This window comes from Panthera onca, chromosome X, assembly GCF_046562875.1.
Source record: "Panthera onca isolate mPanOnc1 chromosome X, mPanOnc1 haplotype 2, whole genome shotgun sequence".
Classification (NCBI taxonomy): Eukaryota; Metazoa; Chordata; class Mammalia; order Carnivora; family Felidae; genus Panthera; species Panthera onca.
This window is the reverse complement of record NC_138357.1, coordinates 102,483,197-102,507,448: the sequence shown is the minus strand read 5'-3', so window position 1 is coordinate 102,507,448 and position 24,252 is coordinate 102,483,197. Positions and strand designations below refer to the sequence as shown.

Genomic DNA, 24,252 nt, shown 5'->3' with positions numbered 1-24,252 from the left:
CGAAGCAGGTCCAGCACGTAAAGGCTGCACAGAAGTACAACAAATGGAGAAACACACCAAGAGCTCTTTTGTTTCCACGTCGGGTCTTTTTTTTTTCCCCCCTCAATTCTGACATTCTATGTATTTTGATTGGAATGTTTGGTCCATTTACATTCACATTAATTATTGATAGATATATATTTATTACCATTTTATTACGTTTTGTGGTTGTTTCTGGAGATTTTCTCTGATCCTTTCTTGTCTTTCTCTGTTTCATGTATGACTGATTTTCTTTATGGATTTCTTTTTTTTTAATCTTTGCATGCTTATTACTGCTTTTTCATATATGGTTACCATTAGGTTTGTATATAGTTTCTTATGCAAATAGCATTCTATATTCAGTTGATGGTCATTTAAGTTTGAATCCATGGTTTTATTCTCTCCTCCCCATGTTCTGGGTATATGTTATTATACTTTATATCCTTTTTTTGAATGAGTTCCTTGACTGATTTTTTTCACAGAAATATTCAGTTTTAGTACTTTTGTGTTTCCAACATTTGTACTGTCACTTTTGGTCTCTCCTGTCCCCTTTCATTGCAGGGCTGGTTGAGTGGTTACAAACTCCTTTAATTTTTGTTTGTTTGGGAAACTCCTTATCTGTACTTCCATTCTGAATGATAGTCTCGCTGAGTAGAGTATTCTTGGCTGCAGATTTTTTCCATTCAGCACTTTGAATATATCATGTCACTCCCTTCTGACTTGCCAAGCTTCTGTTGAAAAATCCCCTTGTACCATCTAAGTTACTCCTTCTGGACTGCTTTTAAGATTTTCTTTAATCACAATATTTTGCAAATTTAATTATAACACGCCTTGGTGTTGGTCTGCTTTTGTTGATTATGAGGGGTGTGCTCTGTGTCTCCTGGATCTGGACGTCTGTTTCCTTTCCCAGATTAGGGAAAGTTTCTGCTATTATTTCTCCAAATAAATGCTCTGTCCCTTTTTCTCTCTCTCCTCCTGGGACTCCTATTATAGGAATGTTATTTTGTTTGATGGAGTCACTGAATTCCCTAAGTCTATTCTAATGTTGCATAATTCTTCTTTCTCTCTTTTGTTCAGCTTCATCGCTTTCCATTACTTATTCTTCTATGTCATGTATTCATGCCTATGATTCTTACAGCCTACTGTTCATTGCATCAAATATGTTTCTAATGTCATTTATTTCATTCTTCACCTCTGATTCTTTTTTAACTCTTTAATCTCTGTGGTAAGAGTGTCACTGATATCTTCCATTCTTTTCTTAAGCCCAGTGAGTAGCCTTATGATTGATGCTTTAAATTCTCCATCAGGCATGTTACTTTTATCCGTTTCACTTAGATCTCTGGCTGTGGCCTTATCTTTTTTTTTTTTATTTGGGATAAATTCCGGTGTCTTGGTATTTTGTCTAAGTCTCTGCCTTATCTGTGTTAGAAAAGCCAGTTATGTTTCCTGCTCCTGAAAGTAAGAGCCTTATGAGGAAGGGGTCCTGTAGGACCCAGGGCCTGACATTTCAGGCATTGTGTCTGGTGTGTGCTACACACATTCTGTTATTGTGTTGTTTCTGATCTGCAGAGGGGCCAGCTGTGTGCAGAGGCTCTAATTGCCTCCTGTGGGTAGTACATGGTCCCTTGTTTGAATGTGGTGAGTTTTAACTGTGTGTGCTCTGGTCTGCTTGTGAAATGAGACCTGTCACCACCTCCACCAGAACGGAGATTATGCCAATTTCTCTGATCTGGAGACAGAGTGCGGGAGGGGGTTTGTGCTGCTTTTCTGTGGGAACGGCCCACCACACTTGGACTGAGCCTAGTGTGGCTGAGTAGGGCAGTTCCACCAGAGAACAGGCATTGAGACTTAGCGTAAGCAAGTTTGGCAGCCAGTGTTGTTGTTGCACTGCTTTCAGCAGGTGGCTCTGTGTTTATGCTGAGGGACTGAGTAAGAAAATGGCACTGGACAGCTACTTTGTTCCAGGAGAGGTGTCTCCATTAATGCTGCCTCTTAGGGACATGCTTCAAGAAGAGTGAATGTCTCCCTATTGTGTGCTCTAGGTACTTTTTGGAACACCGTTTCCATACTATATGCATCCAGGTTGTTTGCCTGACTTCTATCCGGGAGCAGTACAGTGTTCTCCAGGCTCTATCCCAGGCAAGCCTTGTGACCTTTAAAACTCTAGGCTTTAAGTCCCATTGGTTGAAAGAACTCACAGAATTCAGCTCCTCTTGCTTTCCAAACCATTGTCTGTATGGGGAAATGTTTTCCTTGTGTGTTCTTCTGTGTGCTTCTTTCTCTCTTTTCCTTCTCTATGACCACAGCTACCTCCTCTCCGCAGAGATTGCAATCTGTTTGTCCCGTAACCCACATCTCTTCACTTCCTGCCTTCTTCAACCTGGCCTCTTCTGTCCTTTTAGTTGCAGAGTTTGTTCTTTCAGTCTTCAGGTTGATTTCTGGGGTATTTAGGATGATTCAATACTTATCTAGTGGTATTCAAGGGACGAGGTGGGCCTAGGGCCCTCCTATTCTGCCGCCACCTTCCTCTCTTTGCCTATTCTTTTTATTTTTAATCTCCAAGAGCACCTAACACTGATGCCTTTCACCAGTAAGTGTTCAATAAATAACAGATGAATGAAAACTTATACCAAAAGCCTTTTGAAGGTAGACACTATAGCTCTAATGAATCTGTATGACATTGTAACTCAGGTCTCAAAGTGGCCACTGGAGGGAGGAAAAAAAATATTAGTAACGTTTATTTTCATTACAAACTACTAAACATGGCTACCTCATATGGGGTTAATTATATACATATATATTTATCATTTTAATGTAAGTAATCAGATGCAGAAAAGTGTGCTTAAATGTACAAAAGCACTTAACTACTAATTATGTGTGAGCATTGTATTATCATATTCTCAATTATTTGCTAACACACAGAAAATCAAATTGAAGTCCAAGCTCTTATCCCACTATCTCTTTCCAACATCTTTCCCTAATAGTCCCCTTTAGCATGCTTTGCAACATGGCTTTTCAAAGACAAGGAACTGAGGAGTAAATGAACAAAGAACCATACACCTAACATTAATGTTACCTCCCATTACACTACCATTAAGGGCAACGGTAAGAGGAACTTATATTATTACACACTGTAACTACAATTATAGGCTTCAGGAACCCAAAATTATGGTGAAATGAAAAGCCCCCAGAGCAGGTAATAATATTCAGACTATAATAACATTATATAGCTTTCAAAAAAGATTAAACTACATTGAATTACTTATACTGCTTTCTTATAAAACAGAGAAGATCAAATATTTTAGGTATTTTTATAAAAATAATAAAGGCCATTTCACATAAAGGAACCCCTATTTAGACTCAAGCAAGGAAACTTTGAGATAGAATTCACTATTTAAAAACAATGACAAACATAAACTTCCTTATCAGAATCCCACTGGTATTTTATTGAAAACACAGTATACTGGCTTTTATCAGGATTCATGTAAATATCATGGTTCACTTTTAGTTGATAAGGTTTTGACAGAAAATTTTACAGTGAACTGAATTGAAATGTATTAAGATATGCATTTCTATTCACAGACTTTAAAATATGTAGTTTGGTAAAACTTATGTTTATCTTTAAGCCAAAAAGTGTATGATATCACATTCCATAAAAAGGTCATTATGACACTTCGAGAATGGAATTTTTTGGGTGTGTTTGCAACTCTATGATCTTTGTCTTTAAGGAGTGTTTATTTTATCATGACCAGAGAGTATAATCTAAATCATATTGTTGACATTGATTTATCTTTACATCCTTCAGTGAAGATAATAGTGAATTTGGCTCTCATTAGGTAAGGAAAGAAAATTGTATGCATGTGGAGCAGTGATTCACATAGTTATGAGCTTTCTAGAGGAGACATGTACATTTGTCAGAAGATAATTGCAGTACAAAATTTGCAAATATCGTCAGCCAAATATATTACAACATTATTCTTTGTAGAAGGCAACACACACTTTCTATATATGGAAAGATGGCCCCCTCTGGTATGGTGTTTCTTATACAAGGTTGTACAAAAATGCAAGGATGAGATGAGGGCTGGATGGTTGTTTGTCAAAAGAAAAAAGCCCGAATAATCAATCTCCTTGCCCTGAGATGACTGTCATCTAACTTGTGATATCTGTTGGATACCCATGGAAATAAACTGTGCATAGTTGCTTTTTTTTTTAATTTGGTGGAGAAATGAAGAGATGCTTAAGAAAGGTGGTGGTGGAGGTTATAGAAAAAGACAAAGAAGGAAGAAATATTATGCCCAAGAGATCCGGATTTACATTAGGACAATGATATTCACTAAATAACCTTAGATCAATTAACTATATTGTCTGTAACTTTCCTCATTTGTTGAATAAGGCAAACTATTTATAATACTCACTTTTCTACTATGCTCATGACAACAGAATAATATAAAGAAATATTCTGTTTTGTTTTCTTTTTAGTTTAAACAATCAAAGCCTTTTCCCCCCCACACTGTTTCAACAACCCCAGGTCCCTGCTAGACGAGTTCTTTTGTCTTAAGATTGTGGCTGAATTTTTTTCAACAAAAGTTATCATCAGAATGATTCTGGAGCCATTCAATTGCTCTTTGTGTAGATATAGCCAGAGTTCAAAAAAATAATCATGGAACTTTTATTAAAGACTTTGATCTTAACAATAAAAAACTTAAACACATCCAAGTAATTATTTCCCATTTAAATAACACTGTGCCTACTAAAACTTCTTATTCAATTTTTGGGTAATGAAATCTCCCAGGTAGAGGTGTAATGTGTAGTTAAAAATGAATCTTGAACAATGCTATTATCATCTTGTCCAGATTGGCCAATTTGTCTCAACCCCATCCTGGAGAGGTCTTATTAGAGGATAAAACTCCTTTGCTGATTCAATTCTTTATTCAATACAAGTGTCTGTGGTTTAGATTTAGTGGCGAATTATCCTGAACACCTGGCCAGAGTGACTTGAAAAAAGACTATAATTTATTTAGCACAGGCAATCAGATACCAGAAGTATAAAAAATACTGGTATCATATAGCTGCCTAAATCCTATGTGTTGATAGCAACACAGTTCCCCACTGCCACAAAGCTCTCCTCAATTTGCCAGCCTCCTCTCTTATCTCCCCATCCTCCTTCTCCCTCCCACCCTCCAACCTTTCTTTCAGTTCTCCTTTCCTCCTTCCCTCTCTTTTTCCCTAATATTCCATCCTTCCCTCCCTCTATCCTCCCTTCCCGTCTTCGTCTTTCCCTCCTTTCTTTCCCAAATTGTTCTATTTCATTATCACTTTCAGTAAAAAAACCTCTAGACATATTTCCCCCTCATTCGATAGATTGTCAGTAAAAGAAAACAATGAATAATCGTCAAAACAATTTTGTTTCAATTGTATGTAAACACGTGATCAATTAGGAAAAGAGCATTTTGAAAACTCACATTTCTTTGACACTATAAATTACAAATCACCCTCTGCTATGAATTCAGAATGTTAGGAAATCAACTTGGAGCTTCATGTATGTTTTACTTTTAAAGGTTTAATTTGTACATTTCACATCTGTATCCTTTTACAATCTCATGGTCTATTTTTGACTCTAAAGTTAAGCAGTCAAGTTGCTAAAATTTTTAAAAATGTTTATTTACTTTAAGAGACAGAGAGAGAGTGTGCAAGTGGGGGAGAGGCAGAGAGAGGAGAGAAAGAATCCCAAGGAGGCTCTGCACTGTCAGCAAAGAGCCCAATGAGGGGCTTGATCCCAGGAACCGTGAGATCATGACCTGAGCCAAAACTAAGAGTCGGACACTCAACAGACTGAGCCACCCAGGTGCCCCAAGTTGCTTAATTTTTTAAATGGCTACATTTTATAATCTTTTTAAAAATTTATAGTTGTCATTTTAACTTCCATTTTTTGCTTAATATAATTCACTTAGTAAAAATTACTGTTATTTCAAAATAGTGACAGCACATTTTTTCTAAACTGAGAAACTAACTTAATGGTAAAGGAGAACAGAAGCTTAATCTCAAGTATATAATTTTGAATTCAAGGTCTAGAACTATGAAAAGCTAACTTGCTCAAATTTCTGGTCCTTATTACCTTTCTGGGAACAATATTTCAATCACTGTATGTCTAAGGTTTGATCTGAACTTCCTAAGTTCAAAACTAAGTTCTCCTAGGTTCATAAAAAGTTGTTACCACCTCTCACCTAATTTGCTGCAATTAAAATCCCAAATTCCAATCTCAGTTAAAAATGAAGCTATTATAGCACATTTCATTCACATTATTCATCAGGCAATCAACACTTATTGAGAGCCAGCTACTGTTGGTGCAAGGGTCAAACTTAAATTTAAGGTTCTGAGGCATAAAGAGTCTTTATCTCAGGTCTCCACAGAGGAAAGTTCAAACAGATAAACAGTGCTTCGATTATGATCATCACCTCCAAGTCCCCTTTATTTGCCCCATCCTTCATCCCGTTCTACACATTCAGGGGACATTTATTGCTCATTGGCTGCTCAGCATCTTTTTCCTTTTCTATTTGCAAAAGACCCCAACTTCTTTGAGGGGGAATAACTTCTCCCTCACTGTGAGGGGTTTTGGAAGGAGTTGGTTTTAAAGCAAAGTTCCCTGCTCTCCTCTAGCTAAGAGTTGGGTTTGTGACCCAATCAAGGTCAACTGGATTCCCTTTCTCCAGGATTTTGCATTCTGAAGAGTTACGCAGTTTGCAGAAAAAAGAGTCACAGAGACACTCGAGCAGTTCCTACAGACCAGATGCCCAGGCATGCTCAGTATCTTGTCTTTTCTAAGCCTTTTTCCACTGACTCCATGCCAGTTCCAGCACATTGACTTTCTGCTTGATTCAATCAGAGGATGTTTTCTGTTGCTTACATCCCGAGAACCCTATTGATATTCAACTAAACTACACTTGATGATTTTACTTCTTTATTTAAAATCCTTTCAGCGTTGCCACTGCCTGCAGGCTATAATCAAAACCCCTTGTTCTAGCAAGGAAAGATCCCTGTTTTTTAGACCCATCCCTCTCTATGCAACCACATCCATTTCTTCCCCACCCCCTTAATTTCAGCCATTCGGAATCGTAATTTGTATAACACACTACTCTGTTTTCCGCCTCAGTGAAAAGTGTGGCTTGTTTCTTCTGCCAGGATTACCTTTCCCTTTTTATTTACCTGATTAATGCCAGCTTGTTCTTTAATACTCTTTTCTCTTCCCTGGCTTAGTCAGATGTCCTCTTCCTGAAGTAAGTCCCTAGAGCATCTCCCAGCCGTGCCCAAGGGGGCAGAAAACTATGGTGGTTAAGGATGGGGGCACTGGAACCAGACTGCTTGAGTTCAAATTCTGCTATCTCTTTACTACTTGGCTTTGGGCAGGTTATTTAACCTCAATGTGCTTTATTATCAATCTCACAGCGTTGTTGTGCATTAGGTAATACACGTGAAGTACTTAAAAGTGACCAGCATATGACTAGTGTTAAATACGTGCTAGGTATTATCCAGAAATTTATTTCTATCCTAGTGCTATTTTTGCTCTCTTTCCTTCACCTGCTTTAATCTGTGCATTCCTATCTCGCCCAACTCTGTATTTCACAGGCACTTAGTAGTAGCTCAATAAAAATGTGTTACATGTATATATGAACAAATTAGCACTGATAGTGTTTTGTAGTTTATAAAGTCCTTTTGGAATACTACCTCATTTCTCACACCTCAAGTATTAAATTAAGGACTGTTTTATTTACAGTTTTACAAAGAGAAAAATGTTCCTTGATATAATAAATATAATAAATACCTCCCCAAACCTATCTTTTTCTTGTCCATGTACACACACATGCACATACACATACACACACTCACACTTGTTTAATGTTTATTTAGGGTAATTTTACTGGCCAGTTAGTGATTTAAAGCTATAAATTATTTTTCATTATAGAAATTATTTTTTATCAATTATTTTGCATTATTTTTTTAATACGAGGGGAAGAAGCAGGAAAAGCACTCGACTATTGAGCAAGGGAAGAGAATAATATATATAATATATAATATTTATACCTATCTATATAGACATGATATACATGATATCTCTATCGTGTGTGTGTGTGTGTGTGTGTGTGTGTGTGTGTGTGTGTGTGTGTGTGTATTTAAAAATTCCTGGCTTTCTGTGACCCTAGGCATGGCATTTGAGCTTTTCCTCTGAATTAATTTTGGATCTATATTTAAAGATTATCATTTTGAAGAGGCATCAAACTAGTGGTCATTTCTGAAAAAGACCAACTTATTTTTGTGAAGACTACTGAGCAGGTCGATTCTAAAGAGATCCTAAAGGCGAGGATCACAAACTCTTCACAAGGGAGTGGGGACTTCCTCTTCCAATCTAACCCCTAGTGGCTTTTACAGGTGGCCATAACATCAATGGCAGAATGGCCTGTACGTGTGGAAATGAGCTCTTATTTTCAGGTAGTATTATTATTTGACAGACAGTTTGCATAATGCAAATTCTGTGAGCAGGCAGATTTATAAGCTAATATTAATTACTAACATTAGCTGAGGACTTTTAGTAAGGAAGGCAGGATAGGAAGCATTTTCCACGCACTACCTAATTCAATCCTCATGACAACTTATAATGCAGAGATAGTATCATTAGCCACGTTGTACAGATAAACTCAGGTTCAGGGAGGTTGGATAACATACCAAAGGTCACACAACCGTAGTAGAAGGGTCAAGCTTTGAAACCAGACAATCTAACTCCAAGGGCCTTGCTTTAAACATTATAACATGTTGTTTCCTCTGGTTAGTAATACCTCTTGGAAGTATTGGTAGAACTCAACAGGATACTGTGAAAGAACGTATCTCTTATTTCTGTATCTATCAGCACCCTGAAATTGGAAATGCATAGCACTGTGTCTGGCATAGACTATGTATATAAAAACATATATGCCACTAAACGGTAGCCACACTTACTTGGGTACTGGCAAGCAGTGTATGTAGTTAAAATGTTTAGGCTTAGGAACCAAACAGACTTGGATTTGAATTTTTGCTCTGCTACTTACTAGGAGCATAACATCTCAAAGGCTCATGCTGAAGAATGTATCTACTAATACTTGTTATAAAGGAGTAGTAAAACAGTGGGGCGCTGGGTGGCTCAGTCGGTGAAGCGTCCAACTTCGGCTCAGGTCACGATCTCACAGTTTGTGAGTTCGAGCCCCATGTCAGGCTCTGTGCTGACAGCTCAGAGCCTGGAGCCTGCTTCGGATTCGGTGTCTCCCTTTCTCTCTGCCCCTCCCCCTCTCGTGCTCTGTCTCTCTCTGTCTCTCAATAATAAATAAACATTAAAAAAATTTAAAGGAGTAGTGAAAAAAATTATACGTACTTATATACTAGGTTACATATCTTTATACACACACATGTCCATCACTATGTGCTGAATACGAATGTGAATCTGTGTGTCCTGTGCCCAGAAAAGGAAATAGACTGTGGAATTAGTTAAAAAAAAGTATTCACATCTTACCAAGTGAATAACTTTTACTATTTTTTTCTCATTCAAAGAAAAACAAAAGCAAAAGTAAAGTTTGGATAAGATCTTATTTCCTGGGTCTGTGTCCTAAGACCCAGAGAATTATTTGACCACAATCATGTTATTTGCAAGTAACAAAGAAATAACACTTAATTCAGGTGTCCTGAGTCTAAAATCAAGGTACTTTGGATGCAAATTGTTTACTAGCCAATTTTTTTATTCCTACTGAATTGCTAAAGTTCACTTTAAAAAAAAAATGTCTGCCTTACTCCTTTTTTCAAAAAGTAGCTGTGTACTAACTAAATATCTTCAAAGAAATTTATTACTTCTGTAGACAAGATTTGGAAATCACTTACCAGTGAAATAACTACAGCAAATAAACACTTGAAAATGATTTTTCTTCTTCATTCAAAAATATAAAAGATACATAGTGTATTTGTTCTAGCTAAGTCAACCAGATTTCTATCAATGAATTCCTATGTTTCTAACTGATGTCATGATTTTGCAGAATGGATTCCAAGAGGCTGAGAAATGCAATCTTTGTATTAAGAACATATTTATTTGACTATGGCATTGTATAAATTCCAGTATTAACATCTAAAGTATTGAAAAATATATTATGTTTGGTGCTCTTCTTTTCTAAAAAAATTATAACTTTCATTTATACTTATCATTAAAGGAGGAAAATTGGCCCAGACAACTCAAAAGAGTGAACAACCAATTCCCAGTTTATTATATTTGATTCTGTAATATATTATGGCTGAAAGCTTCCAAAACAAACAGTTTAAATGTAAAGAGCTCAGTTGAACTACTTATTAAATAGATTTTTTGAAATACTGGTTGTTAAGTGAATTTAATTAAGCCAATTATACTTGTAAAGTTTATGGTTTTTTCCTTGTATCATTCCGTTTTAATTTATGGCTGTTTTAGAAAATGGCATTAACTTTTTTTCTGGATCATCCTCAGGCTGAACAGAGTAGAGACAGTGTGTGGCTGACAGAGAAAAGCTGCCTGAAACCTGGTGGGAAAAGGGTCTGGGAGAGTGAACTGACGTGTGGAAATTTTTCCCTTTAAATCACAAATTCAACCAGGCTTTCGTTTTTTCCCCATACCTTCTGCTTGATGATCATTTCGTTGATGTCTTCAAGATCACCCACCATCACCCTCTGTGATTTTATAACTCGATCAAGCAGAGACAGCCAGTCGGTAAGTTCTGTCCAAGCTCGGTTGAAATCTGCCAGAGCAGGTACCTCCAACAGCAAGGAAGATGGCATTTCTAGTTTGGAGATGGCAGTTTCCTTGGTAACCACGGGTTGTGTCACCAGAGTAACAGTCTGACTAGGAGCTAATTTTTTTTTTTTTTCAAAAAGAAAAAAAAAGGAAAGAAAAGAAAAATTAGAAACACAAGCAAAGAAGCCAATTTCAATAACAACAGAACAAGCTTAATTAAAGCACCACAATTGGAGCTAAAGTATTATTTATGACATAACATATTTTTTCCCAACAATGTGAATACTTTTAACAGGATTACATGATAGGATAATTCAGAGACTCAAACTTTTCATTAACGTACATTGAACAATCGTTCAAAATGATTTTGCTTATTCTCATGGCTGGACAGTTAATTTAATTTCAATAGTCCTCAAATACCAACTCTATAGACTGTGGAATCAGTTAGAAAAAAGTATTCACATCTTACCAAGTGAATAACTTTTACTAATTTGTTCTCATTCAAAGAAAAACAAAAGCAAAAGTAAAGTTTGGATAAGATCTTATTTCCTTGAACGGGAAGTAAATGACTTTGGAGGTGGTGAAAATCTAGCAAAATCAAAGCCAATTAATTTGGGAACAGCTTGTCGTATTTTTTTTCCCCGTTCTTCCAGACTGGTCATAACATGACTGGCAGTGGAGAAAACCCAAGCTACATTATTTTTGGTAAATCAGACCTAACAGAATTTTTTTCTCTGTGATTCTTTACCACAACACTGTGGTCTGGGCAGGGAGATCATCATTACCACCAATTTACACAAGGTGAAACCAAAATTTGGGAAAGTTAAAATACTTCTCCAAAATCAAAATCTACTAAATTAGATGGATGTTTCCAAACAATCTATATTTTAAGAATGAAGGCTCTCAGTTGAGTGATTCAAAGGGAATTCACAAAAAAATAGGCAGCCCGATGAAAAATCTGCCAAGGACTTGAATAGACATTTCTCAAAAGAAGACCCATGATTGGCCAACAAGCACAGGAAAAGCTGCTCAACATCACTCATTATCAGGGAAACGGAAATCAAAACCACAGTGAAGTATCACCTCACACCAGAGTTTCATCAGGCAGAACAAAAACAGAAACCATTAGCTGCAATGCAAATGAAGCAGTATCAAGTAGCCATAAAATGTAGATTCTTCTGTACTGAACTTAAAATACTTGATATTGGTATAGAACTTTCGGCAGTGTAAAAGTGTCTTTTCGGCAATTTTTCTACTTGGAGTGGAGTAGTGTGGAGCACTATTGCATAAGATGGCACACGATAATGGTTAGAATCCAAAGGCGGACTCAATGAAAATATATGAAATATATTAAAATAAATATATGAAAAGTATATAAAACAGTTCCAGAAAATAACAACAATATCAGCACAGTTTCTGACACTGGCAGGTAATAATGTTAGGTATACTATTTTCATCAACACTTGATAAAAAAGAGACGTAGAGATGAACAAATACAGTGAGAAGTTGGAGATAAGGGGTAGAAATATGTGAAATCTTTGGGAAAACCTCAAAGGTTTGTATGTGGCTCTGTATTTACTAAAGGGGGCTGAGCTTGCTGGTGTGAACTGATGTTAACACCCACAAACAGCCACACAGCGGGGGGATGGAAGCTAACTGATGAGGGGTACAGAAGGCCTCATTGAGTTTAAAGTCGGTAGCCTCTGAAGCCCACTACATCCATCCAGGAGACCGGCAGCAGAGAAATAGCGGATGACATAGTTTAAAGGGACGCTTTGAGAGAAAGCTGCAAATGACAACACCTCAACATGAGACCTGAGAATCATGGACAAGAAGGGACAAGTGGGCCATGTGGGCATTCCATTCTAAGGTAGCCATAAATCAATTTTCATGTACTTCGAAGGTTGTCTTTTTGTTAGAGAAGATGATGAGGGAGACTGGAGGGACGTCTCCTGTGTCTCCAGCTTTTCAGGGACAACAAGAATTTCCTACAGATGGAAGAAATAATCTTGAACCAGGCAGAAAGAAAGAAAACAAATGTAGGGTGTCAGATAGAATCAAACCTAATGTCAAGACATAATGACTGAAAAAACAATTATACTGACGAGAAAAAGAAATTGTTTCTTGAATCTATCTTGCTACTCTCAGGCTCTTTCTAGAAAGAGTGACATATAATCTGCAGCAGAAATAGCATCTTGTGATCCAACACTCTAGTAGGAAGCATGGGGTCCAAGAAGATCTAAAAATCTTAAACGGGATTCCAAGAGATGAGGCAAATCCCTGAAGAGGATGCATGGGTGAGGATGAAAAAAAAAAAAAGCTAAATTAAAACATTACTGTGGGAGCTAACTGCTGAATGCCTAGCTGACTAGAAAAGATGGACAATTTGTTCTGAAAATAGATACACAACAGATACTGAGGTAACATACAGTACTTTGGGATGGTTTCAAGGTTCTGGCAAGTGTCAGACAATGTTTTTTTGTTTTTGTTGTTTTTAACTTGACTTATTGAAAATCTAACCCTCAAAAGAGCAGGAAGGACATTTGTTTCTTTCTAGATTTACTTTTGGCCAACAAAGAAGTGCTCAAGGAAGTGGAAATGGTCATGTCCTCTGAAATCTCCATACAGCGAAAGATGAGAATACAGACAATTATCAGATTTCTCAACTGTTTTGAAAAAAAAAAAAAAGTCTACTGAAAAGAAAGGCTGGGGCCAGAGACTTGAACAACAGAGAATGATTCAAGATGATGAAAAAGTACAGACAAATGACATTGGGATGATAATATCACAAAGTTCTCTAACGAGGGGTAAAAAAACAAGTAACACCAAGTACAAAGCCAGCTGAAGCAGATTTAGAGGAAGGTTAAAAGGTCAGCAACATAGCCATGTGTGTGCCAGCCATAGGCAGATGATCTCATTTATGGACCAGTTGGGCCCTTCCTTGCTGCTCTGCTCTCCCCCGGCACTCAACATCTGAAAACAACATCTGAAAACTCTATCAGAGCGGGAAAGGGAGGGGAAATTGGGTCCCCCATGTTCATGCCTCTGGCTCCTGTACTTTGACAGGTCCTGGAATACAGCGGGTGCTCAAATGATGTCCTCTGAATAAATGAGTGAATCTAAAGACACAAATCCATGCACATTAAGCTTTTCAGTAAACTTAGGGTCCTTCTACCTGTGGGGAGCTCTAAAAGACAACAACAACCTTGAAGGATGGTTTCTCGAAGACTAGAACACAGAATGTTCCTAGGCTCTCACTCTTAACTATTCCCGGAACAAGAAAATTAGAGCCATTGCTTGGGGTAGACAATGGGAGGTCAAATATTAAAGAGAGAAAATAGAACCAATCAATTTTTTTGTTGCCCATTTTTCTATCAAGGTGGGGGCGGATAAAAGGCGGGAAAGAACACAGGATCAAGAAGCAAAGTGTAAAACAAACTATCTAGGGCCAGACTGTTGGATTTAAATCCTCACTCTGCCATTTCTCAGCTGCTAACCCTAGGCAGGTTACTTAAGCGTTCTGAATGTCAATTTACTGCTCTGTAAAATGGCAATTATAATAGTACTTCTCTCACAGACAGCTGGCATTAACATTTCCTAGATATACAAACTTGGATGTGATTACAGGCATTTTGAGGCAAGGGATTATATCATGCTCGATAAACTGAACTTTTGTGAGCCTCAGAGTCTTCACCTACATAATGGGAAAGAGAGCACCAATCTCATGAAATTGTTCTAAGTATTTTATGAATTGATATATGTAAGTCATCTCCTAGCATTCTTCTGACAGGAGGTGCACTGTGGGTATGTGTTTTCTTCTCCTTTTCGTTTTGCTGCTCAAACAATGTTTACTGGCTCCTGATTTTCTAAATTAGCATGCCATTCTGGACTCTGGGCTCTTTGAACTAGAATTCACACACCAGCCTCTTCTTCCTCCATTCTTCCCTTTCTCCACCCCAGTCTCTATTCAGTATTCTCCAATGAGCACTGGCCATTCCACACTTTTGTGCCTTTCTCCGAAAACTCTCCTCTCCCTTCCCGAGATGAATATTCCATTTCCTTTTCCAATCACAACTCTAGATTTCTGTGATTTATGGAGAACCAGGATAAGCCAATAGCCAAAACGTCCCCATGAGGCACAGAATTACACTACTCTTTGGGGTCTTCAACATTTTCAAGTCTTCAACATTTCACTACTTAAATCTAATCATCAGTAAGAAGAACAAAATCTTTCATCTTTATTAGGTTTTTGTTTGTTTGTTTGCTTAGTGGCTAGAGGGTAGTAATTGATAGTAACTGAGAGCTGGATTCTAAACTCAGATACTCTGGGTCGCCAAGAGTAGGGAAATAAGTGCTATAACATGAAGTTGAAAGAGGCTAATTTCCATCAAGTTCACATTTTATTAGGGCCAATTCTATCTGGAACACTATTTGAAATATTTCACTTTTCCTAAAAAAGACTTGCCTCTAGATCCACGCGCACACACACACACACACACACACACACACACATTTTATTAAGCAAGATGTTTCAAAGGAGAAATTTTGAGGTCCTGAGAACATCTTATTTTATGATGTATATCATATTGATTCATACTACATTTTTAGGTGCCGTCACTTTTATCTAAAAAGAAAAAAATAAAGTTCCTTCTTTTCCACTGTCATGCTACTTGAAACATAAGCAAAATCACTTCATTGGGTGAAGTATGGGCTGGTCAGATCTGCAACGGGGCGGTTCCAAGTGGTTTTTCCCAGACCGAGCAACAGAATCTTGACTCTAAGGGTCAGGCAGGGATATTAAGTCTTCCCAGAGTTTCCCAATAACTTCAGAATTTAAAACATAGAAAGAGAACTTGCTGAGAGTTCTCTCAACTCATAATCCTGATCAGGTAAGGAGTTAGGACACATAAATGACTATACAGAATCTTAGACCCAAACTTGTGGGATGAGTTTCCAGGTTCTTCCTAAGAAGCATGGCAAATGGCTTCCCCTCTAGCCAGCATGTGCCCCATTTAATGCCCCACAGTCTGATATGCTTGCCTGGATGTCCACCCCTTGGCTTGAGTCACAAGGGGTGGACATCTAGGGTCTAGGGTCACAAGGAGTTGGCCTGGGAATGGCTGCTTGAGATCCCAGCCTCCCGAACCACAATGAAGACCAAGGTTATTCTTCTCAAGTACATTGATTGGGGGAAGTATCTTTTCCAGGATAGTGTCACAACAGAAAAATAATTACAATGATGTCACACTATTAACTGTCTTTCCAGCAACAGGTTCTGTTGTCTTTCCCACTCTGCCGGTCAAACCACACGTATTAATTACAATGTGTATAATTAAGCCGAATAGATACACACATCACATACGTGTGTATACATATCTGTATAGATAGATGTACACACAACACACAGAGCTCGTACAGTCTGACTACTGATGACGACAGCATAATGTTTTTCTCGTGCATTCATTAGAAAATTAAACATCTCCAGCAAAAACTGTGTTTTCTTTCCATAGTTAAGCGGACAGAAAGTCAAGCTCAAAAGAACGGAAAGGAATTGAGTTTGGCACACTGGGATAGTAGCATGAATAACAGTAGGTGTATTGCAAACCACAGCTTTTCTCTGAGTATTTTGTTAATTAAAAGGTGTTGGCTTCAGGAGGGAACTCTCATTTTTTTTCAGAAGTGTTTGAAGAACATTTCTCTAGTCTAAAAATTTAATTGGTTTCAAGGGTACATGATTAGTCAGACTAACAGCTTTACTTAGAGCTTTAAAGGAGCTACTAAATCTTTTAAAAAACACATACACAATGTGTTTGGCATACTTCCTTTGAAGTATTCACACGTGGTTTTTCTGTAATTCACAGGTCTCTCTTTGGTTGATAAGAAAGCAAGAAGCACATATTCTCTTCCTTGCTTTGTTGTATGAATGTGGGTAACGTTTTTGTTTTCTTTACTTTTATATGTGACAAGTCAGTCAACCGACTAAATGACAAACTATTGGGTGCACGCCAGCAAAAAATATCTAAAAGTACCATTCTGTACATGTGGTCAAAATGCATTAGTGTTTAATACTGTCAGTTGTAGGAACAATTGTTTAGCTATGTCCATATCACCAAGAGATAAAATAATGGGCTCCATGTAAACAACATTGGGGAACACTTTTCTTTGTGAATATTTGAAAGTCTGGCAGGTGGCTTAATGAAATATGTAAGAGTTAGAGCGTACATTTTAACAAAGTTACAGATCATGTATGGACTCAAAAAGAATAGCTATTATGCAGTGGGTGAGACAAAAAACTTACTTTTCCCCTCTAAATATTTGTTACCTGTAGGTACACGTGGAAAATTAGAAACAAATGTTACGAATCCATAAACATTTACTTTTGTCTATATTATTTCTTATCATTCTAAAGAGGAAATTAGGGGGGCGCCTGGGTGGCTCAGTCGGTTGGGCGACTGACTTCGGCTCAAGTCATGATCTCGCGGTCCGTGAGTTTGAGCCCCGTGTCGGGCTCTGTGCTGACAGCTCAGAGCCTGGAGCCTGTTTCGGATTCTGTGTCGCCCTCTCTCTCTGACCTTCCCCCATTCATGCTCTGTCTCTCTCTGTCTCTAAAATGAATAAACGTTAAAAAAAAATTAAAAAAAAAATAAAAAAATAAATAAAGAGGAAATTAGGGGCTCCTGGGGGGCTCAGTCACTTGAATGTCTGACTCTTGATCTTGGCTCAGGTCACGATCTCACAGTTCGTGAGTTTGAGCCCTGGATCAGGTTCTGGGTCAACAGCACGGAGCCTGCTTGGGATTCTCTGTCTCTCCTTCTCTCTTTGCCCCTCCCTGTGTGTGTGCTCTCTTTTTCTCTCTCAAAAATAATAAATGCATAGATGCATAAATAAATGTTAAAAATAAAAATATAAAGAGGAAATCAAATATGTGACTCAACTAGCATCAATTATTTACATTTTCACACAATAAGGGTTTGCGCTAGAGAATCAGAACTCAAGGATTCATGTTAACCACCTGTATTTCTGAACTTAAGGATAAAGAATGTTAGGTGTGGGAGCCACAGACTTTTAAAGCTCAGTGATGCTACTTTATCACTTTTTGGCTGATTCTTTCCTGCTACAAAGAATATAATCCAAATAAGAAATATTTGCTGCTACTGTAAGGAAGAGAGATTACCACCCACACTCTGATTACTACCATTTACTCAGGGTTTCTTACATGCCAGGCAAGGTTATTTATAAGCCCTGTTTTATTTAATTTTTGGTGAACAATATCCAGGATAGGTATTATTCTCATTTTACAGAAAGGTAATACTTGCTCAAGATCTCACATTAACAAGTGACAATCCCAAGACAAATGACTAACCACTACACATATTTCTAAAAATGATGTTATCATCAGATACTTTTTCTACGTGTTCCATCCAATATGCAAAAATGATTAATTACTCAAATACTTGTGACTCCAAGAGCTATGGTTTACAGCGTATAGTACCTACAAAATACATCGAATATCCATTCCAGCGAGAGAGAAATCACCTTGAACTAGCCATAAAAACATGGATTAGAGCAACGAAGCACATCTGGCTTCCTCCCACAAGTTACATACAACTCTCGAGGAATGCCTCCAATCTGACTTCACCCAAATAAGTACTCTTCTTTCACTAAATCGAAGACAGAAATCACCTTGCCTTTTCTTTTTTTCTCAGCTTGCATCTTCTAAGTCACGTTATATGAATTCTTCCGATATGCATGCCGTAAAAAGCCAGGTTTCACAACCTCAGCGCTAATGACATTTTGGTGTGGATAATTCTTTGGTGTCTGTTGTTGCCCCATGCACTGTAGGGTGTTTATCAATATCCTTGGCCAGAGCACCTCCCCAGTTGTGATAATCAATCGTGTTTCCAGACATTATTGAATGTCCCCTGAGGGGAGGAACGTGCCTCTGTTTGAAAAAAACTGATAAAAAGCTTTTAAAATTTTTCTCTCCCTCAGTCTCTATTCTCCCTCCCTACTGTGTGTGTGTATGTGGGGGGGGGGGGTTCATATACTTGTTTAGTATTTGTACCGGACGTCTTCTATGCCTATCCAAGTTTGAATCCTCTTGTACCTCAGAAGTATAGTTAAGTGCAATCGTTATAAGGACTTCTTTCATCCACATGAAATAGGGCAGACGCTGAAGAAGCAGTGAACATCCGAAGCTATAGCTGACAAGGAATAGCGAATAATATTACACAGGAAAGATTTTGATGGTAAAAATAAAAGTATCTCTCGTAGAGAATAAACGTCCACAAATTGTTTTCTTTCTTATACCTAGCGCCTTGTAATGAGATATTCTAGATCCTCTCAACAGGAGCTATAGTATATTTCTTTACTACTTGAATACAGATTGGCCGAATTGTTCTGGCCAACAAAATATTCATTTTTTTAAGTTTATTTATTTATTCTGAGAGAGAGAGAGAGAGAGAGAGAGAGAGAGCGAGCACGAACTGGGAAAGGGCAGAGAGGGAGAATCCCAAGCAGGCTCTGTGTTGCCAGCGCAGCATCGGACATGGGGCTCGAACTCACAAACTGTGAGATCATGACCTGAGCTGAAACCAGGAGTCGGACGCTTAACTGACTGAGCCACCCAGGTGCCCCTGGCCAACAAAATATTCATAAACATGATACAAGCCAAGGCTTGAGAAATGCTTGGACATTGGGCTAGGCTTGGTTACCCTTTCACCACTACGTGAACTATGCTGGCTCACTAAATAATGAAAGGCAAGTGACCCTGTCGTACCCATTGCTTCATCCAATAACTAACAAGTGCCAGGTACATGAGGGAGACCATCAACTACCAGCTGAGCATGAATCTATAAATGAGCCCAGGTGAGCCCAGGAAAACAAGCATCAAGATAATCCAGGCCCAAAGGAGACCCAAGGATTCATGAGTGAAATACAGGATTTTTGCTTTAAACCACTAACTTTGGGGGTAGCTTGTTACACGGCAGGAGATAACTGATACAGCATCTACTCTGCCTATTAAAGATGTGTATCCAAAACAGGACTAAAAGTGCTCTGCCCATTGCTACAAAAATCAAACAAGTGCTGATGCAGTGAAGAGAACACAGCTAAGAAATGGTCTTCAGGTTAACGTGTGAAAGACAGAGAATTGAAGATACACACAGTAATTCGACGATGTCTGTAAATGGGGCAGCCAGCATTTTGCTCTTAAGATACTCGAAAGGCAATGCCTTTAGTAAAAATTCACTGTTAGTGCACATTTACCTTTGCCAATGAACAAAGTAGAGAATGTAATGAAGACAGCCACAAAACAGGTAGCACAGTGCAGAAGACAAGGGAAGGAAAGCCAGATCAGATCATAATAAAGAAGATGCTCTTCATAAAGGTCGATCATCAATTCCAAAACTGATACCAGAACAAAACCCATCTCTGCATTTGGGTATAACCAGCTAGGGAACATCGTATACGGAGTACTACAGAGCTCTCATTGCAGGAAACATACCGCTTTTTTACCCCAAATTGTTGCACTTGAAAAAATTCCTGAACTAAAGAATCCAATCTGTTGTTTATTTTAACAGAATTGCTCCTACCTAAATATTAGATATGATTTTATAGCCAAGCATGAGCAGAAGCAGGCCAACAGCACCCTACACAACTCAATCTAAAGGAGTCTCTTATTTGGGGGGGGGGGGTAAGTTACATTTTTGCTCTAAATAGCACAATAACTCGCAATGAGTTTTTAAAGTTGTTATGCATGTGCCAGACCTTCATAAGCCTCACTCACAAGATGAGGTCACCAAAACCAGTGCCATGTGTGACACAGAGTCCCGACCAGCATTTGCTGCTGTTGTTATCAAGATTAGAAAGAGGGTACAATGTACTAAGCAGTTCCTTATGGAGAACACTAAGGGATGGATGTTCCCTTAATATATATATATTAGAGAAAGACAGAGACAAAAAGATGGAGGGAGGTGGGAAGAGGCAGATTGATTCATCAGAGTTAATAATTTATTAATGATTTTTTGTGTTTCATTTTTTAAAACATAATTTATTGTCAAATTGGTCTCCATACAACACCCAGTGCTCATCCCAACAGGTGCCCTCCTCCATGCCCATCACCCACTTTCCCCTCTCCCCCACCCCTCCATCCACCCTCAGTTTGTTCTCTGTATTTAAGAGTCTCTTGTGGTTTGCCGCCCTCCCTCTCTGTTTGCAACTATTTTTCCCCTCCCCTACCCCCCTGGTCTTCTGTTAATTTTTTCAAGATCCACATATAAGTGAAAACATAGGATATCTGCCCTTTTCTGATTGACTTATTTCAATCAGCATTATACCTTCCAGTCTGATCCATGTCGTTGCAAACGGCATGATTTCATTCTTTCTCACAGCCACGTAGCATTCCACTGTATATATAAACCGTATCTTCTTTATCCATTCATCAGTTGATGGACATTTAGACGCTTTCCCTAATTTGGCTGTTGCTGAAAGCGCAAACTCCACACCCGAAAAACAAATAATCCAGCGAAGAAATGGGCAGAAGACATGAATAGACGCTTTTCCAAAGAAGACATCCAGATGGTCAACAGACACATGAAAAGATGCTCAATGTGTATTTATTTTTGAGAGAAAGAGGGAGCACAAGCTGGGAAGAAGCAGAGAGAGAGAGGGGGCAGAAGATCCAAAGCAGGCTGTGCGCTGATAGCAGTGAGCCCAGTGTGGGGCTTGAACTCATGAACCATGAGATGATGATCTGAGCCAAAGGTTAATGCTTAAATGACTGAGCCACCCAGGCACCCCAGAGGCTTTTTTTAAAATGTTTTATTTATTTTTTTATTTAATTTGAGAGGGAAACAGGGAGAGAGTGAGTGGGAGAAAGGCAGGGGGAGAGAGAGACAAGGAGAGGAGAGGAGAGGAGAGGAGAGGAGAGGAGAGGAGAGGAGAGGAGAGGAGAGCAGGGCAGGGAAGGGAAGAGAAGAAAAGAAAAGAAAAGAGAAAATCTCAAGCAGGCTCCATGCTGCCAGTGCAAAGCCCAATACACGGCTTGATCTCACGACTATGAGCTCAAGACCAAGCTGATATCAGGAGTCAGATGCTTAACTAACTGAGCCACCCAGGCACCCCGATTCATCAAGATTTTAATCTAGAGTTTCATCAGGCAGAACAAAAACAGAAACCATTAGCTGCAATGTAAATGAAGCAGTATTAAGTAGCCATAAAATGTAGATTCTTCTGTACTGAACTTATGATACTTAATATTGGTAGAGAACTTTCAGCAGTGTAAAAGTGTCTTTTCAGTAATTTTCTCTGTTGATTCTTTACCACAACACTGTGGTCTGGGCAGGGAGATCATCATTACTACCAATGTACACAAGATGAAACCAAAATTTGGGAAAGTTAAAATACTTCTCCAAAATCAAAATCTACTAAATTAGATGGACGTTTCCAAACAATCTATATTTTAAGAATGAAGGCTCTCAGTTGAGTGATTCAAAGGGAATTCACAAAAAAATAGGTAGCCCGATGAAAAATCTGCCAAGGACTTGAACAGACGTTTCTCAAAAGAAGACCTATGATTGGCCAACAAGCACAGGAAAAGCTGCTCAACATCACTCATTATCAGGGAAACGGAAATCAAAACCACAATGAAGTATCGCCTCACACCTGTCCAGATGGCCACTATCAGAGAGAGAGAGAGAGAGAGCAAGAGAGCACAAGAGTGAGACAGAAAATAAGTGTTGGTAGGGATGTGGAGACACTCCAACTTCTCTTGCTGTTGGTGGGAATGCAAACTGGTGCGGCTGCTGTGGAAAACAGTAGGGAGGTTCCTCAAAAAATTCAAAACAGAAATACCCCATGACCCACTTGTGAAGACACATATCTGGAAGAATTGAAAAAACAGGATCCCAAAGAGAGAAATATTTGGATAATCTTAAGTTCATTACCGCATCATACACAATAGCCAAGAGTTAGAAACAACCTAAATGCCCACTGGCGGATGACTGGATAAAACAACGACATGTACTCATACACTGCAATATTATTCAGACTTAGAAGAAGAGAGTCCTGTCACTTACTATCGAGTTTGTTTTTACAAGATGAACAATTGCTAGAGATCTTTCGCATAAAAAAGTGCATATAGTTAACACCACTGTAACTGTATACTTTAAAATGGGTAAGTGAGTACATTTTGTGTTATGTGTTTTTTGCCACAGTGTTAAAAAGTGAAATCCACGAACCAGGCAGAGTATGAACATTTTTCTTTCCCGTCTGGGTTAAGGAGGGTTAAGAGAGATGTTGAATACCAAAATAAAGACCATCTTATAAATAACGCTAGTTCTGATATATTAAGGTCCGGTGGAAAATGACCAATTCATTTTTCTGTCATCATTGCTCCTTTGTATCTTCTTTCTAACTTTTGTGGTGTAATCAGAATATGCCGAAACCTACCTGGAGTGGATACTATAATGCTCCCCTGAGGTTCTCCCCTGGGGGAGATGGACCCCAGACACTATTAGCAATGACGGCTAAGGGATTACAGCTGCATCCCTCCTTGAGGCTGGCTCTTAGCACATGGCTACCAAGTTCCAGCCCACCTACTGCAATTGAAGACAACTCTGAAAGAATGAAGCCAGTTCCAAGGCTTCCTTTCAGATGGCTTTCAGATCCCCTCTGCCCAATACTGCCCCTTTCACTTTCTTGCTGGTAGATCTACCAAGAATACCTTCCAGTAAACCTCGTGTACGCAACTTTTGTTCTCAGAGACTGCTTTCCAAGGAATCCAACCTAACATACAATTCCTTTGGTCTATATACGTAACAGTTTGTTTCTCATACATAAAAATAACATGATGTTTCCAGGCATTCAATCTTCGAATAATTTTTAAAATTAATTGTTTGTTGGTATCACACGTCGTAACAGTCAATATTCAACTGAATGTTCTGGAAAATGACGAAGAACATGCAGAGGATTGCTGGCATATTTATTGCTTATGGGCTTAGACAAAACTTTATACGCTTTGGTTATACTTGAGTTTCAGTGTATCATGTGAGCTGCTGTTTGAGAGAAATGTAAATACATCCTATAACTAAAACACCAAAGAGCTTGACATCCAGACACCGAAGTCTTGAACTCTATCTCCATAATGACTGGAGATGTAACCACCACACTGTATTGGTTTGAGGTGATTGTGCTGGGCTAAGCTCAGCTTTTAAAGTTCTGGGTCAGTAAACACATTATAAACTGCAGGTACGGCACACACACTAAGTGAAGTAGTGAAACCAGCTACATCAAAATCAATGCGTGTTTTCATGTGACTTGTAGAAGAGCACAGCATGCCTACAAGGGCACTAGCTAGCAAATATACAACAGCAACCAAAATTCAAAGGGAGACAACAAGTACCGATTACATATGGAAAACTGCTTGTTACAAGCACAAAAATAAGATTGGGATGTGTGTTTAC

At 38.5% G+C, this 24,252-nt stretch overlaps 1 protein-coding gene across 12 annotated transcripts in view; it reads right to left on the bottom strand.

Annotated features, from left to right (window-relative positions):
- Window positions 1–24,252, bottom strand: part of DMD (dystrophin) — a 2,113,538-nt gene that overhangs the window by 618,557 nt on the left and 1,470,729 nt on the right. For all 12 annotated transcript variants that reach the window (XM_081792827.1, XM_081792829.1, XM_081792824.1 and 9 more), the window contains one exon: window positions 10,672–10,904. In XM_081792827.1, coding sequence (XP_081648953.1) covers window positions 10,672–10,904 — 233 coding nt within the window. The remainder of the gene's footprint in view (window positions 1–10,671; window positions 10,905–24,252) is intronic.